The 18371-nt window shown below is 41.1% G+C and overlaps 1 protein-coding gene across 1 annotated transcript in view; it reads left to right on the top strand.

Annotated features, from left to right (window-relative positions):
- The first annotated feature begins 3519 nt into the window (after positions 1 to 3519).
- The window catches only part of asic2 (acid-sensing (proton-gated) ion channel 2), a 386638-nt gene continuing 371786 nt past the window's right edge, over positions 3520 to 18371 (top strand). The window contains exons 1-2 of the mRNA XM_028599294.1: positions 3520 to 3752; positions 6696 to 7316. Of these exons, the coding sequence (XP_028455095.1) occupies positions 6741 to 7316 (576 nt within the window). The 5' untranslated portion in view covers positions 3520 to 3752; positions 6696 to 6740. The remainder of the gene's footprint in view (positions 3753 to 6695; positions 7317 to 18371) is intronic.

Below are 18371 nucleotides of genomic sequence, written 5' to 3'. Positions count from 1 at the left end.
AATTGGATAACACTACGACCAATCACAACAATGCACGGGGTGGCGTATCCAGAGCGCCATATGCTTAGCTACCAGCGGAGCTAACTGGTAGATTAAACTGTCATCTGTTTAGCTCGGCTCTGGCCCGCCTATATCAGATACAACGATGTGCAGCTCAGCTACAAGGGCATAGTTCTGAGCATCATTACTCACTGCCAGAGTCACCTGCTGAGCAAATTAAAATTGTGCTCTCGCGAGAACTCCAGGGTAGTGGTATCTAGCCTTCCAGACCGATTTGGTTTTACATGCCCACATTTTGAGTATCTTAACTTCATTTGTGGAGCTCAAACCACTTGGAAATGACATTATAACAATTCAGCAGCAACATGTCTTTCCGAAAATCGGTATCCTGATTAGTGTGGATAATCCACAACTCACTGAACAGTTTTCAGTGAAGCTGCTTTATCCTGCAGATACATGAAAACAGTTGGCAGTGTGTTCAGTGGATTATCCAGACTAACAAGGACACCGTTATTAGAAAGAGATGTTGTTGTGGAATGTATTTTAATGTTTTGAGCAGCACAAACCTGCATTGTATTTAACAAACTATCTGCATCCAGCTTATTTTATTTTTTTGTCATTTTAGGTAGACCAACCTTGATTTGTGGGTACTTACATCCGTATGGGGTGAGCAGAGCCAAAATTGTTACACAGTAATGATGTTAACTTCCTCAAATAAAGTGAAAGTCAGTACTGTAACCTCTTTCACTAATTCATTTGAAATCCAGTGTCTTGGCCGTACATGGAGCCAAAACAACAAGAATTGTCACTGTCTAAGGACACAACACAAGGGGTCCCAAGATACATCTTAGGGATTACTACAGTAGATCAGTGGCTCCTGGCCTTTTTGGCTTGTGACCCCTTTTAAAAAGAAGCAAATGTCTTTCTTTAGAGACCCGGTGGTAAAAGTATCCAGGAATTCACAACATTTGATAACATTCTGATAAAAGAAACCTGTTGGGTTTTTTTGTTTTTTTTGTAGAAATTATTTTATTTTATTCTGTTAAACATCTAACAAAACGTCAGAGTAGTGTTGGTAAAATCTGCAGTAAAGATAATTAAATTGATAAGGGCAACTATTTATGTTACACAAAATAATATTTTCTATTGTCTTTAATCTTTTTTTAATGAGAAATGCTAATATGGTCTCCTTTCCAGGCCTCTGAAAATCCTTGAAATTTAACAATTGGAGACAGAAAAATGACTCTTTAATTAAACCACTCTCACTCGGGCCATTAGATGACATAGATTCGATTCAACTATTGAAATTGCACCGAGTACAAGCACTAAGATAACCAAATGCAGTTGAGCATCTAACCACTATGGGATAAATATGAATATGCTAAGATATATACATTACAGTACATACATTCGCTGTAATGAGGGGTTACAAGTAAACTTTATTCTAATAGGTGACCAAGCTAAAAAAAAAGTTGGGAACCACTGCAGTACATCAGTACATGCACATTGTAAACAGTACGTTACTCTAGTCTTAATACCAACAGGGGTAGCATTTAACTCCCTCGTTGGCACTTCAGGTCCTAGTGGACATCATTAGTCAAGTTCATGAGCTTATGGAAGACAGTTAAGATACCTTATGATAAAACTCTTAATTGGAGGGAAACTTAATTTGACCAGAACAAGGCCCACTTGAAACTGCCTATCTTTATGTGTGTGTGCAGATGGGGTTGCTCCTTCCTTTATCTGCACATCAACCAATTAAGACCTTCACAAAAGGGGAGCGGGAGGAGGCTCGGATACAGCAAGCGTGCAGCTACTACTCACAATAATTCGCCCTTCAACTTTAATCGCCTCTCGCCAGAGGTAACAATCAACGGTGCCCAGTCTTGCCAACTCTGGTTCTTGCACAACCTAATTATCTCACTTGTAAGTGCTTATTATTTTTCATAATCCATTAAGATAGTCCAAAAGTGTAATTACTCCTTCAGTCTCTTCATGCATATAATATAGGAAGTTCCTACTATCTGACCCCATAATTTTAAAAGATAAAAAAAAAAAAGATTGTTGTCTGTGTTTTGCTCTGGTTTAGGTTCCCAATAGGAAAGAGAACTTTCTCACCTCTGATGTAAAGTACTGTTAACTCTCTGAGGTTTTGGATGAAGAGGCCTGAAATATCCAACATCCATCTTTTTTAACAAGTTCAACCCTTTAGTGTTGTGGTTGCTCACTCACAATGGGAGAAAATTGCAATCTGTAGACTCAAACAGGCATTTAGTTTGTTACGAAAGAAAAGCAACGCAACAATCTAAAGGCTCTTGTAGTCAATGGCGGGCTTACTGAGACACTCTTTTGGATTCTTCTTTAATTTGTCATCTGCATGCATTTGCTGTGACACCACTCAACTGAATGACTTACAGTATCTGCTGTCAATGTTAAGCCAAGTCAAGAAGGCAAATGTGTGCCTTTACTCTGCGGCAGAAAGAATAAATTCAAACTCATATTTCAGAGCGTTTTAGCATTAATACCTTGCAAATTAAAAAGAGAATATTATATGGTAAGGCTAACAAGGCTCCCCCCTATAATAATCCTGTGGATGGAAAATTGGCTGAATGGATAAAAGCAGATAAGATTGCTGAAGCATGAGGCCTTATTTTCAACCCTGGAGACTATTTAATCCCTGTAAAACTACGCTCATTACCTCGGTGGAAAAATGGGAGATTTGCGTAATTAAGTTGTTAAGAAACCAGCAAACCCTGCAGCTGTCTGAGACCACAGCAAATTTCATTTGGGAGAGAGACTGTGTTATCGACTGACAGAGTGTGTGTGTGTGCTTGTTTGTAAATGAGTGTGTGTTTGACAGAAGAATGAAAATAAAATAATCTACAGTAATTCTTTACTTTTAATTAGGGTTTATGTTTTGTAGCAGATTGCTGAACTTTGCTGAAATTGCTGTCTGAAAGCACAATGTGATGAGCAGATGTCCCAAGATGCAAATTAGATATAGCCTCTTATATTGTGTATAAGAATACTGACAATACGTAATATCAATACAGATTCATCATAAACAATAATTAAGTAACATTTCTATATTGTTAATCCTGGACTTCCAAAACAAATTTGATGTAGTCGTGATATTCTTGGCTTAGTGTGAAAATGTGACACATTTGTTAGCCAAAACAAAAGTGCTGCCACAAGTCTAGTTCCACTTTGTCATATATCCAATGTTTTTTCATTAGAAAATGTTGGACAGATGATTAGGCTATATTGTAGTCAGTGATTTTTCCTAATGATAAGATGAATACTTGACAGTATTCAAGGCATTTTCATTGTTCACAACATTCTGTTTAAAAAAGTGGAGGCAACAAACAAATACAAAAGAAGTACTATATTTCATGTTTCACACTAAATAAAGTTGTTACACCATTAACCAAACTATATCAATTGTTAAGTAATCTCATTTAGTTTTATTATGACGTTAATTTCTTATTATTATTACACACTTCCGGCCGCCATCTTTTGTTTATTTTACCAGGGTTTTGTTGTTTGTTTTTTAACCTGCAGGTGGACAGTAGTTAGTATGTGTTGGACACAAGCTAATACAAAGGATACATTTATTCGGAAGACGATGAGAAGCAGGATTACAAAAAAACAAGCTCGCAGTACCAACCTGTACTGTATTTTTTTTTATAGAATAGAATAGAGCGGCTCCATCATGTTCTCGAATCGCGAGGCCCGGCCCGAAATGCCAACAGGTGAGCTAACAATTTACAAAACAAACACTTATGCTAGCTAAAATGAACGTTATTTCTACGGCTGTGAAGCATATATTAGGCCTCACTTTTAACCCAGTAAAACACATAACAATATTTAACGTTGAAATACCGTTGTAAAACTCCAAAAAAAATATTAATTATTTGTGTATAATGATTGACAATAACTATTTAGCCTACGTATTGATTAATCACTTCTGTTCAATCTCTATTCAGTTAACATTTCATTATCATTAGCCGTTTTACATTATGAAAATGGATGGCAGTCCAAGCCTGACTTCGCACTCCTTAAACATATGCTAGATAATGAAAGGTTTTATTTTAGACCTCTGAAGACATCATTTTCTTGGACTGGCTGAAATGTGTCATCTAGGCTGCCCCTTACTTTTTAATCACATAATTAGTGACTGCCTGATAGTTTTATAAAATGAGGTTCTCAGCTGACAGCATGTTAAGATTTGTAAATCGCGATGTGTTTTCGTTGTTAACCAATATGATTGACTTATTGGCATGATTTCATGATATGTAACCTAAGTTTTTACAAAGGTTGGTTGTGAGTGGCATTGCAAATGGTGGAGGTGTAATGTGTGCAGGTAGTGTCAACTAGTGTCGCTGACTGTGATAATAATCTACAGGACCTTTGTTTGAACATGTCAATGTGATACAGCCAAACATAATGATGTGGATGCATGCTGACTTTCATATACAGGTCATACTGTTGGTGTAAAAAAACAATTGCGTATTGACACAAACGTAATATTCAGATTCCAATTTCCCTCCTGTTTGCTGTTAGTGTTTATTTTCCCTCGGCCACAACAATCCTTTAATTTAAAGGATCCTTACTTTTACTTATAACTTACTTTTTTACTCCTAATACCAGTGTCAGTATCAGCTACAAAGTCCAGCATCAATCAGCTTTTCTCTCTGTAACCTGAAAGTGATGAGGTAAAAATTCAGATTTATTGTCAAAGATAATGTTGACAACCTGTCTTATTTCCATTCAGTCCAAATACACACTGAAGCAGTATCCTCTTCTCTCTCACAGGCTTTCCTCATATCTCTTCACATACTGACCCTTGAATGATAAAAACACTGCTACTCACAAGGATAAAATGCCTGAGATTACAGATAGGCCTATAGGTGTACAGTTTGTGTTTCATTACATATGACAAATGCACTCTGTGTTTATTATTCCCTTTATATTTGTATCCCTGTCCTGTGAACGTGACTAACGAGCCTGACATTATGTGTCTGAATTACTTTCCTCTGTGACATTGCTGTGCAGCCTGTGACCACACTTCTTCGCTCGCTTGCTGCTCGCTCTTTTTTTAGTTTTCCTGTCTTATTTTTGTCCTCATCCCTCCCTTCAACCTCCTTTTACTCCTCCTCCTCTGCTTCTGCTTCACTTCCCATGGCATACACCCCCCCTCCCTGACCAAGCATCCACGACTGTTTTCCCCTCTACTATCTGTCTCTTCGACAGCCTCACGTTTTGCATCCATCCATCACTCTGTGGTGACAGACGAGATGTGGAAATGTGAAAGACTGAGAGACCAATGAGAGAGGGACGGTGGTGGTGGTGGTGTTGGAGGAGGAAGGAAACATATTCAATAAGAGACTTTGCTTTGGAGAGAGCAAAGGAGGAGAGCACCGTCTTCCCTCCTCTCTTTCTCCCCCCCCCCTCTCTCTCCCCTCTCTATCTCTCTCTCTCTCTCTCCTCTCTGAGCGAGCATGTGTGTTGGTGTGTGCGCCTCCCGTCTCTCCCGGCTCCGCTGTTGTTCGCTGCTGCCACAGATGAGCTGGGAAGAGAAGGGAAAGCGGATGTATCTGGCCAGAGGAAAACGGGAGGAGTTTGGATCGGCATGCGAGAATAACCAGCAGTTTTGATCAACGTCTCTCTCTCTCTCTCTCTCTCTCTCTCTCTCTCTCTCTCTCTCTCTCTCTCTCTCTCTCTCTCTCTCTCTCTCTCTCTCACACACACACGCACAAACGCGTGCACTCTCAGACTTACACACACTCGTGCCGGCTGGATGTCTTCTCTCTAGGCTGAACGAGACAGGTGCTTAGGCTTATCATTAGTTGAGCACGTGGGAGATCCTGAGAGGTGTGTGTGTGTGAGCACACTGATGCGTGTGTGTGCGTGTGTGTGTGTGTGTGTGTGTGTGTGTGTGTGTGTGTGTGTGTGTGTGTGTGTGTGTGTGTGTGTGTGTGTGTGTGTGTGTGTGTGTGTGTGTGTGTGTGTGTGTGTGTGTGTGTGTGTGTGTCAATTTGCGAGCACACTGATGCATGAGAGTGTGTGTGTGTCCGTGTGTGTGTGTTTTTGAATGAAGATGAGTTGGGACGTTAAATACACAGAGGCAGCTTTGATTGGCTTGAGGGTTAAGTGACTTCTCACCCATAGACTGTAAGCTCTCACCTCGCGCTCGGGGTGTCACAGAGGACAGAGTACTTCTGGGAATTTTGTCAATAAAATTAAGTAGTCACAGAGAACGAAAGATGATGGAGGGGGTGGGGGGCAATTTGGGATGAGTGGGTGTTGGGGGTGTAATGGGAGCCACAGGCAGACTGGCAGCCACAGTAACACTCAGCTCAAGGGAGTGATCTCCTCTGTCTCTTACATGCCGTAGTAGTTATTTGGGGTGTGGAGATCTTTGCCTCCTAATGTATACTTCCTCTTCATGTCAGTTGTTGCTTTGCTTTAAATTTTCTTTTTTTTTTTTTTTTTTTTTTCTTTTCATCAGTGTTGTTGCAGGGCTCTCATTTTTGCCTCACTTTTTTCCTCTGTCTTTCGCTTTTGATGCCTCTATTTTCCTCCCCTTTCTTGTCTCTTTCTCTCTCTTGCTCCTCGTTGGCTTTATTAATATGCTCACTATGATTATGGGCTGTGAATCTTTCACTGACGTCGTTCCCTCTCTGTCTGTGCAGGTGTGAGTGCACCAGGGGCTCCCTGGCTGAGGGGCTGGAGGGCTGATGATGGATCTGAAGGAGAGCTGTGGCAGTCAGGGGAGCCAAGAGAGCTCTAGCCTGCACCCCACCTCCTGGCAGGCCTTCGCTCACACCAGCACGCTGCACGGCCTGCGCTTCATCTTCCCTTATGGTCAGCCCAGTGTGCGCCGCTTGCTCTGGGCTGCGGCTCTGCTGGCCTGCCTGGGACTGTTGGCCCTGGAGAGTGCCGAGCGCCTGGCCTATTTCCTCTCCTACCCTCATGTGACCAGCATGGACGCCGTAGTGTCGAGCAGCCTGGTCTTCCCCGCTGTGACCATTTGTAACCTCAACGCTTACCGCTTCAGCCGCCTCACGCGTAACGATCTGTACCACGCTGGAGAGCTGCTGGCCCTGCTGGATGTGCACCTGACAATCCCCCAGCCGCACCTAGCCGAGCCTGACGTGCTGGCTTTCCTGCAGGAAAAAGCCAACTTCACCGCCTACAGGCCCAAGGCGTTCAGCATGAAGGAGTTCATCGAGAGGGTCGGCCACGACCTCAAAGAGATGATGCTCTACTGCCGTTACCAAGGCCAGGAGTGCAGCCACAGTGACTTCAAAACCGTGAGTCCACTCCTGTCTTTTTATTTTTTTTTTAAATGTCAGCTCTGTTGGGGTTAGAGCCTTTCTTCAGCATCCCATGCCTCAGAGGGCTCTGCTTGTGATGTGTTCAGGTTGCGTGGTCCTGCAAGTTTTCTGAGATTTTTTTTTGTTTTGTTTCTGGCAGCAGAGTGACTTGATGTATGCTGATTGCTGCTCTTTCCCTCCCACGCTGCTATGCTGGGTTTTCTCCTGCTGGGTTTTTCTCCTTGGGACTCTTGTGTTTGACTGCACAGGTTGGCTCTCAAGCTTTGTTCTGCAAATGTATTCTCTGCTGTTTCCTTGTTGTTGTCCTCAGCCTTCACATAGTAGCATTGTGCTTACTGGCATATACAGTTCTGCAACAGGTCTTCAGTGTTTTAGTCTCTAAACGAAAACAATTGTTTTGTCCCGGGCCTTAGTGAATAGTAAATGCAGCCAAATCCCTTTTTCTTTATTTCTCCAGCCAAGGAGTTTTATTCATTTTTTAAAACAAATCAGAGCATTCAAAGGGTGTTTGTGTACCTGCTAGATTGTCTGGTAACACAGCAGAAAAATAAGGCCAAATGTACCATTATTTGGATGGTTGCTGGTGTTAATTTCCCCCTCTAATTTGGCTTGCTATGTAGCCGCCTGTTGTTTCGTTTGTTCTTTGTTAATACTGTGCTTACAAAACCTGATGCCATACACCAGAGCTAGGTGGTGTTGTGTTGGTGAAATGCAGTGTATTTTGTTGGACTGATTGAAGGCCTAGATTTTTTAGCAAATACTTTTTTGGCAGATAAAAGCAAGCAAATTTTGAACACCCACTTGTTGCATACTTAGACTCCTTCAGACTGATTTTTAACTAAGTCCTTCAGTCAGTAAGTGGAAGAGCACACTGCATGCAGTTTACAAATTCTAGAAAAAGGAATGGTGAAGCTTTAATAGCACAACCCAGTTTCTCTGTTGAGAAAAATGACCTTGTGAATAAAAACCTTGCTATTTCTCTATTTCTTCTTGTTATTTCTTCAATGACAAACTAGGCTAGATGTTAAAAGACATTTTAGGTCTTGGGAAAGGATTTTTGTTGCTGGTACCATTTGGAAAGTTTTTTTTTTTTATAGTTTTATTCAGACTGTTGGCAGATTCTTGAGTTGTATAATCCATCACACTGAACACCACGTTTGCATTAGGTTTGTTGGTGTGCATTGTTATTGCCTGCTAATGCAGATTGATTTTGAAAAGACTGCACTGCATTCCTCATCATCATCATCATCATCATCATCATCATCATCATCATCATCATCATAATAATAATGTAACTATGACAAGCGTTAAGGTTTGATGGCATTTAATTTAATCCAGATCTTGTCAAATCACTTTTTGAATTTGAAACTGTTTAGTTTCAACATTTACAAGTAACAAAAGTTATAAATAACTAAAACTTGAAGTTGAGATTACCTTTTGTTGGCTGAGAAGACAGAAACCCTGCACTTCTTTAGTGAAAACCTAGGTACATATAGCCTAGTTCAAATTTAGAGCAGCATTGACACATTAGATTAAAGGTCCCATGGCACTTTATGAGGTTTTTTAACATTAATATGAGTTCCCCCAGCCTACCTACGGTCCCCCAGGGGCTAGAAATGGCGATAGGTGTAAACCGAGCCCTGGGTATCCTGCTCTGCCTTTGAGAAAATGAAAGCTCAGATGGGCCGATCTGGAATCTTGCTCCTTATGAGATCATAAGGAGCAAGGTTACCTCCCCTTTCTCTGCTTTGCCCGCCCAGAGAATTTGGCCAACCCATGAGAGAGAAACATCATGGCCTTCAAACGAGCAAAGTGGCAGTTGGTCAAGGCCACACCCGTCCCCCCCTCCACCTTAATTTGTGCATGAAAAATGACCGAAATGATTACATTGATATGGCATGGCAGCCCAACCCCAACGGTTACGAGTATATTGCAGCCTTGATGTTCACTGTACAGGACTGCACAGAAGTTGAAACACAGCCGCAGCTTTTTTGTTTTCCTTCAATTCCTTTGTTTTATGGTGTTCTTCTGTCCAGTACGGGTCATGTCACAGGGTCATGTAATGGGCAGTTGCCTAACTAGCAGCCTGACTTTCTATTTAAAGCTTGTACATAGATTGCAGCTGAAACAGATCTGTATTAACAAGATGTTCTGCCTTATTGTCCATCTCAAAACTGACCAGCGAAACATGCGCAACGCACACAGCCCTATGGAGCTGCCTCTGGGATGCAATGTGCTTTGATGAGGTATTCATTTTCTTCATTAACAGAGCACATCCATATCATTATTGCACCTCAGCTGTGTGTAATCGAAGACATTAAAGCTTTACTGTTGGATTGCTATCTTCGTTTTTCATCCCGAACTCAATGCAGTGATGCTAATTGCAAAAACAACAATGGTGCAGCACAGGTTGGCCGTAGTGATTTTCTAGTCATGCCTTCAGTCGGATGCTTCCCCTGGAGTTTTGATCCCTATTTCAGTGAGCTGCTGCCAAGCTACTCGTCTGCCAGAAGAACATTTTCATAATTTCATTCTGTTGAATCTTCAGGGAGTTGATGCAAAGCTAGCTTGGCTTTGTCACTGCCTCGCCGTGCAGCCCAACAAGTCTCTATTTGACTCCCCTTAGTAACCGCCTTGCATATTGTGTGACACGCCTTTGGCCTTTAATCTAGGTTCAGATATAATCATGTTGACAGAGAGGCTACTAGAAGGCACTGTCATCCTCTTTGCCCTCTGCCTGTTGCCGCTGCTGAGCTCCTCCTGCTTTCTTCCTACCATCTCTGCCGATTCGCCCTGTCTCTTCTCTCTCTTCTCTCTCTGTGTCTGCAGCGACACACCTTCATAACTCCGCTGCCTTCTGAGAGGGGAAAAAAAACAAAACAAAAAGGCCACCATGAATAGAAAAACACATGCATAAATGCACAGAGACAGATGCATCAGATAAACGCCAAAATAAACGCATACATAAATGACTACACACACACACACACACACAGACACGGGGCTGGGACGGTTACCGCCATACCGCGTTCACATGACGCCTACTGCGGGTCTGAGCTCGTCACCGTCATGACCGCAAAAAAACATTGGCCTGAGGAAGAGGATGACACGTTGTGTCTAATGACATGGATTCATTGATTCTAATGACATGGATTGTGTCTGATGACATTGTGTCTTACATGGATTCAAGGTTTTCTAAACAAAACTAATCCTCAAAAGATGGAGCAAATCTGACCTTTCGCGAGTTGGGGAGTGCAGCGTTCCATGACCCATAATAACATTCCATTCATGTTGACTATTAGGCCTATATGTAAGAGTACCTGTGTAATGTCTTGTATCGGAGAAATGTCTTTGCCTTTTTTTCCGTGTATTACCTCAGCTCCGTTCTCAGCTGAGGTAAACACATTAACGTTACAGCTGCAGTGTTTACAATTGCACATTAGCCTAGCAGCTAGCGGAGTTTCCTTCTGTTTATAGCTTTATCCCGATAAAACAGCACGGTTGAATTACAGCCTGCAGTCGGCATTGTCGGCAAACTGTGTTATTTATATTTTACTTTATTGACAAAAGAGCTTTCTGAACTGTCTGTGGAATGGATCAACGGAGATGAGAGAAACCATTGTGGCCCTAAATGACAGCAAAACTCAGTAAAGACTCTCACCTTGAGCTGAAATGGAAACGCTTTGCTGCAGTCTTTTTATATAGTCGATGGCTGCAACGTACGTTGTAAGGTTTAAGCCGATGTTTAACGGCATTCGCTTTACCGGCAGTATCTTAGCTATTGACAATAGATAAAGCCACCGTGTCTTGAGAAGCTCTAGCTTGTTGTTGTTCACTTTTAACTCCCTTTACATCATCTTTGCCATCTCTTTTTCCTCTTGCTTTTCCTCACAGCGGCACTCCTACACTACTCTCCATTACCGCTCGCTTTCCTTGCACGACCACACGGGCACTGACGTCACTCACTTAAGGCACCCTGCCATTCTCGCTCTATTACGCTACTCTGGTAAGGGGGTTGCGGTATACCGTGATACCGTGAGAATTTCTTGCTTTTTAACCGCGGTAAGAAAAAATCCATACCCTCCCAGCCCTACACACTCACACACACACAGAGGAACAACATTACCATGACACTCCAGGGACCCGACTCAGCGTTTGACTGACGTTGTGATGAATGACCGTAGGGAGGTTTGTGGGACACAGGAGTCAGTGTGATGTGACTGATGGAACTGGAGCAGAGAGGGAAACGGCAGCATCGGTGTTCACATTTCCAGCATTTTACACTCTGAAAGACTTCCCTGATGTACTGTACGGATATCATTTGAAATGTTTTCAATACCACCTAAATTTGAGATATACTGGGTTTTACTTAACTTTTTATTTATTTACATTTAACAGAAGAAGAAGCCAAATCTCATAATTGTAAATGTTGTCTAAACATAAGCAGCCACACAAGAACTTAACCTAAATAAAATTGGCAAAATGATCATTTAAATCAGATTACTATCTGATTTTAAATATGCGAAAAAGAGTACGGATCTGACCAACCGTATAGTGCCAACGTTTGATAGTTGACAGTTTGCAATACTGGCAACAACAAAAAAATATTTTTCTGGGTATTTCCCATAGTGTTTAATAGCGGATATGGGCCACTTCGGCCTCTGCTAATATCACAGAAAATGAATACACTTTAATAAAAAAATTAACCTTCAGGGGAAAAAGCAAAGGCCAAATGTCATGTATCACTATCGTTCAGATAGTCATCTATCTATCACCCACCTATCTATTAAGTAAATTGATCATGAGATGAGATGTGTCAGAATCTGGGTGCCTTGTCATTCATCTAAATACTTTCCTGTAGTGAATGAATCATATTGTGATGTATTCATATCACCCAGCATTAAAGGACAAATCCAGCGCAAAATGAACCTAGGGGTTAATAACACATGGATACCGAGTTAACCGTTCTCTGGCATATGTTTTCATGCTAATCGAATTTGACCAGTTTTAGCGCAAACCGCTAATTAGCTTATACCGCTAGTCGTCAGGCCACGGCTAAAGTAAAAATAAATCGCTATTTCTATACCACTAACAAGGCTCAAAATAGCACCACACTTCCACGGTGGCATAATGTAAACCGAAGCATTGAGAACTGTCTGTAAGTGTACAGACAGTTTATTAAAAAGATTCTTTGGTTTGCTAAGCTAATTAGCAGTTTGCGCTAAAACTGGTCACACGTGTTATTATTGCCTAGATTCATTGCACTGGATTTGTCCTTTAAGAAGGTGTGATGATGTCAGAGCGAGTAGATCATGTACACGTGACTAAGTGGACTTCGCTTTGCCTGTGTTTGTTTTGTTGTGTGTTATTACAACCATGATTAAAAAATGCTGATTGATCACACTGACAAGCCACATCAGTATCTGCCAGAGTGAATCAGTTCTGTGTCTGACCTGCACTCACTGCATGCTTCAGTGTGTGTATATATATATATATATATATATATATATATATATATATATATATATATATATATATATATATATATACACCCACCCACCCCTGGGGCACTGCAGGCCAAGAAGGACCCATTCACCCTCTCATCCTTAATGTGAAACCGGATAGCAGACAGACCCTGAGCTCTGTATCACAAAGACACTAATTAGCCACTCGTCTACAGCAACAAAGTAATTAGCCATTACATACAATCTGTGGCCTTAGTACTCCACTGGCTGATTATTGCATGGCTTGATTTTACTCGCTCTCACCAGCAGAGCAGCACAAGGCTACTGTCGGTCGCCCATCGGGCAGGATTGTGTGCTTTCTAATCTGTCCTCCTCCCCTGGCCACTACAACTGCATTTATCTCTTACAAATTCATTTCTCAACATTTGAATACCCAATGCATCACATTAGGTTTTAGTAGATGTACTGTATTAATCACTAATGTAGCCTTACCATGGCATTTTACATTCCCGGCAGACCCAATGTCTGAGTCGTTTTAAAGGGCATGCAAAGCACCGCTGCCACCCACAAGCCCGCCTCTCTAAAACGCCCAAGAGAGGCAGCAGCAACCTGTGCTATTTAACCAGTTTGGAGGAAAAGCTGGAGTGCAGCCACAGACAGACAGCTCAGTGTGGATGGTGCTTATGTGGTAGACATTGCAGCTTTCTGCAGTGGTGGATTATGGTAGGCTGATGATATAGCGTGTGTGTTATAGTGAGGCTTAAAGGAGCAGTAATTTCCCCCTCAAGGGTTTTTCTCACACTCAAACAACTGATTCTGATTTTGTGCTGTACTGAAGATTATTGGCTTAGAGATTCATGAAATGATTAATGTGGTTGACGTGTTGAAACAAAGTAATGCAGTTTGTTTCCTGTCCAACAGAAAAAAGTCCATCCATTTTCAGAGCTTTAATCATGAAATGATACACACATGTCAATTGGTCTTGCACACTTGACTCATTAGCAAAATTATTTATTATTAAATTATTATTTTTTTAAAAACTTTTTTCCATTGAACACAGTGTATTTTATTTTTAAACACACTGCACGCTGGCAGGGAGACGGATCACTAATCTGCACTTTCTGTCCTTGACCACTCCAAAAAAAAAACGCTCATACCTTAGGAACGGTATGTTGGAAAAATTTTCAAATCGCGGTATACCTTGAAACCGAAAACCAGGGTTAGGGGTATGCCTATACAAAATGCAATGCAGTCTTTTCATGAAGTGTAGGGACTAAACGGTAAAACTACAAGCCAGTGAATGCAGAGCTCCTCTTCCTCTTTGTCAAACTAAGACGGTATGAACAGCAGTCAACATGGTGGCTTTTGTGACAGATGGGCCTAGTTGACTAAATTAGATTGTTTCAGACTTTCTTCGATGCTTGTGCTAATATATGCATTATAATAACATATATTGTTAAGTTCCCAAAAAGTACTGAGATTCTTTGGTATGCATAGTGGATTCCAAGCAACTTATTTATGTTTCACAGCTAAATAGCTCTAGTAGGCTCAATGATATAGTATGTCCGATAAGTTATCCTAGTTTTTATGGAGAGACAAGTGTTTGTATGGATCGGCATTTAGACAGAATTTCTTCGGATAAAACAGCCGCTTGCTAACGTTGGCTCTCTGCTAGCAGACCAAACTGGAAATCAAGTCTTCAGTAGCTTACACAGTAAGTTGCTGCCAGCAGCTACTGTTTTTAGAATGGGGAAGAAGAATTGATTTTCGGTTTGCTCTGTGGCGGAGAGTGTAACGGAGTGTAATCATTCTTATTATACATCCATGCGTGGAATGAGCAGTCAGAGCTAATGTTGGCAAAAATGTTGGCAAAATGTCAGCAATTTCACAATGTAAAATCCCACCGGTAAAACAGCGATGTGTACAGTATGCAGCGCTTCAGTTTCGAGGGGTGGCGCTAGTGTTGCCGATTTCAGTTTCACTACTGTTCACTCTGTAAAGTTACTAAATTGTCGCTGCACAGTTTTGGAATTATTTTTTTCCCAGATTTATTTATTTATGTTCTGTCAAACAAGACAGTAAAAAAAGCAATCCTATCACATCCATACAGGGTTTGTACTATACAGCTGTTAAAATAAATAAATATCGGATCGGTACTCTGTATTGGCTGATACACTACTTCAGGTATCCCATTTCTACCTCAAATTGCCACAGAAATGGGAAATAAAACAACCTTTTTGCTGGAATGTGTTACATTATTTTGTGTGCTCACTTTACTGTGCAGTGTGATTGAACAGTGGTTTGGAAATGGATGGGTCTTTATATAGTCAATACCAATCCATCAAAAAAATGTCTGAATCAGCCCCTATCCCGATCCTGTAGTTCAGCTTAGGACATCCCTAATATATGTTTTTGGTTTTTTTTCTGGCCTCGGCAATCACCAGAGATGAGTACCAGCGATAGAGAGCTGTGTCAGTGACCGAGGTGGGGAGAAGTTGGAACATGAAGTCACGGTTTAATGTTGGGTTGCATTCACGCCTGCAAGGAGAGAAAACTGGAAGAGAGGAGAAGAGGAGTATGGTCCATTACCTCAGCAGCCTGTCTGGAGACCAATTTCATCATGGCCACAAGAGGTGTGTGTGTGTGTGTGTGTGTGTGTGTGTGTGTGTGTGTGTGTGTGTGTGTGTGTGTGTGTGTGTGTGTGTGTGTGTGTGTGTGTGTGTGTGTGTGTGTGTGTGTGTGTGTGTGTGTGTGTGTGTGTGTGTGTGTGTGTGTGTGTGTGTGTGTGTGTGTGTGTGTGTGTGTGTGTGTGTGTGTGTGTGTGTGTGTGTGTGTGTGTGTATGTGTGTATGTGTGTGTGTTTGTGTGTGTGTGTGTGTGTTTGTGCGTTGTAATGTATTTATATTCACATGCGGTGGGTTTTCGTTGTAATGTGCTGTTGGAGCTGCTCGATGCATTAGCCATTAGTTGCTCTCAACAGATATTGAGTAATGGTTATACAATCAAAGGTCAGCTGGCTAGTTAACTTAAATTCTATTGGTCTGTCTTGATGCTGCAGAGTACAAACTGCGAGCTGTTGGCATCAGTAGTAAGCTTAACATTGTGTCTTGCATGGTAATGATAATTGTATGCTTTATTGATTTGCTTCACTCGATGATTTGAAGTATGGTAACATTTCAGTAGGTTACACTTTTTCTTTTTTTCTGTTGAAACTGTAATGGCTTTAACTGAGCACTTATTTTGAAACTGATTCTGCTGAATTACATGTGAAGACAATTCTGAAGGTTAGGCTAAAGCAAATTATAGCAAATTGGTGTTTTATTTGGGAATTCACAAAATGGTTTTGGTTGTAGTCAGAAACTGCTGGGGTGCGGGCCCTTGAATTGGCATTACATTTGTAGGCTCCTTGAAGCTGCAGAGCGTTAGAGGTTTTTGGCTTTGTCAGGTTCCTCGATAAGCTGCCTGAACATAAGAGTTTACTCAACATCGAACTGAGCGTTAGATGCTCAAACCTGACTGGCCGGTGTTGAAAAAAAATCACACAACCTCTTTAAACAGACGGACAGACTCTTTTAGACTCCCTTTTTGTCTACCTGTCTTTCTCTCTTTAATCTCTGAAAGCTGCCCTAAGAGCTCTTTTGATCTCAAGCGTTCAGACTCACTTGAGAGCCGTGTGCTCTGGGCCTCATGAGTCTGTTTGCTGAGGTGAAGATATTAAGGCTGCTTTAATGGAAAGTGACCACTGCTTTAATGGATATCTTGAATAAGTTGAGTTAGTTAGTTGTCTTTTGTCATTTTCGTTAAGCACTTGTCACATTTTGGGAGTGTAGGTAAGGACTTGTACGAGCTAACGAACCAATGTTTTTTGTGTTTTAGTGAATAAATCGGTCAAACCTTACAAACCCCGAAATGTTAGGATACTTCACATTGTTGAAACAGTTTAGAAGTTGCTCTTCTACAATGCCTTCTTGTTGGGAAAATGCAGAGAATGTTTTGTATGGATGTGTTTATATAATAAATGTATATAATATAATTTGAACTCTGACCTGACTTCATCACGTACAGCCATCTATGGCCATTTGGTTTGTTTGTTAATGTCAGCAACAGATTTACATGTGAAGTTTTCCTGAAATAGTGTTAAAATCTTGTCTTGTTCTCCTGAACCCAATCTTGTGTCTCGTCACACCCCAACGATATATTATAATATTTATAAAAAAACATAAATAGAAGTAGAGTAAATATTGGACTTGTCAGGTGTCCATAAACATGAGTCCAAATAAATGCTTATGCTGCTCTTTGTGTGATGGTTTTTTAAATGTTTCATAACATCTATGCCATCACAGCTTAATGTTTACGGTTGGATCGAAATATTTGAATATTCATTCAATGTGTAGGTATTCGATTTTCAATTTAGGGATTTGAATATTCGTTGTTCTTTTTTAAACGTGTATGCAGGCGGAAATGTACTTGTCTGTATTAAGCCGCTAACGTTAGCTAAATGTCCGCCAAATGTCCGCTAAATGTCCGCTAAATGTCCGCTAAATGTCCGCTAGTTGCTGGCTAATTTATGCAGTGCTATGTCGTCCATCTTAGCCAAGAACTGTTGAGTTACAAGCGAGCAGTCTGATTTGTGTAGAAGTCTGTATGGTTATACTGTAGCAGCCTGGAATGCTGAGCATTCACAAACATTGCATCACTCATCATACGGTATGGCAAAAACACATGTATTTCCATTTATTTTAAATGCCTGCAGCAAAAGTTTGAGACCAATTCAAATTTTTTGGAGAAAAAGCAACCCGATGTCACCGTGCGGTGGACAATATAAAAAGTCCTGTAACGTTGGAAAATCTTGACAGCGTGTTGGCTTGCTGTGTTGCATTCTGGTCCCTTTGTCACAAATGTAGGTTAAGAAAATCTGCTCTTTACTCTGCCTCTTACTCTGACCCCAAAACTCGTTTTTTACTGCCATTTTAAAAATTAAAATTTTGTTTTGCTGAGATTTAGTAATGTCTCACTTCCAGCTTCCTTCACTGCTCTCCTCTTTGGTTTGGCAGCTGCACTGTGGAGGAAATAATGCAATACCTGCATGAATAACCGTGTGCTCAATGTTTGTGTAATTCTAGAATCCATCGTCTCAGTCCACCTTCCCTCTACTAACTGTCCCCCACAGACCTCATCTCCAAGTGAACAGTCTGTAAGGAAAAAGCAAAGACCAGCTTCATAAACCTTGTTACCATGGGGACCCCAGAGATAAACAACACAGCAGTATAAAAACATAAGGTGATAGCACACGCAGCATGTCCCCATTTCCTCACTTAGAGGGGAAAATAGTTTGGGCGGTGATGGCGCTGAATTTGAAGCATCTGCCTGATGAAAATGCTCTTGTGTTTACTGAACAGCACGTTGAAAAACACAAAAGCCTTTGATAACGCACTGATCTTAGATGGTTTTTGATATGCTGCCTCGCATAAATCTTCTAAAATGTCTGACCTTCCATATAATGTTCCAGTTTGCGTTTTTGTGGATTCACCAGCACTTGGAGTATCCTTTTGAGAGCTCATTTGGA

The sequence above is a fragment of the Perca flavescens genome, chromosome 15 (assembly GCF_004354835.1).
Source record: "Perca flavescens isolate YP-PL-M2 chromosome 15, PFLA_1.0, whole genome shotgun sequence".
In the NCBI taxonomy this organism is placed as follows: domain Eukaryota; kingdom Metazoa; phylum Chordata; class Actinopteri; order Perciformes; family Percidae; genus Perca; species Perca flavescens.
The sequence above is the reverse complement of the archived record's forward strand: the minus strand, read 5'-3'. Positions and strand labels throughout refer to the sequence as shown.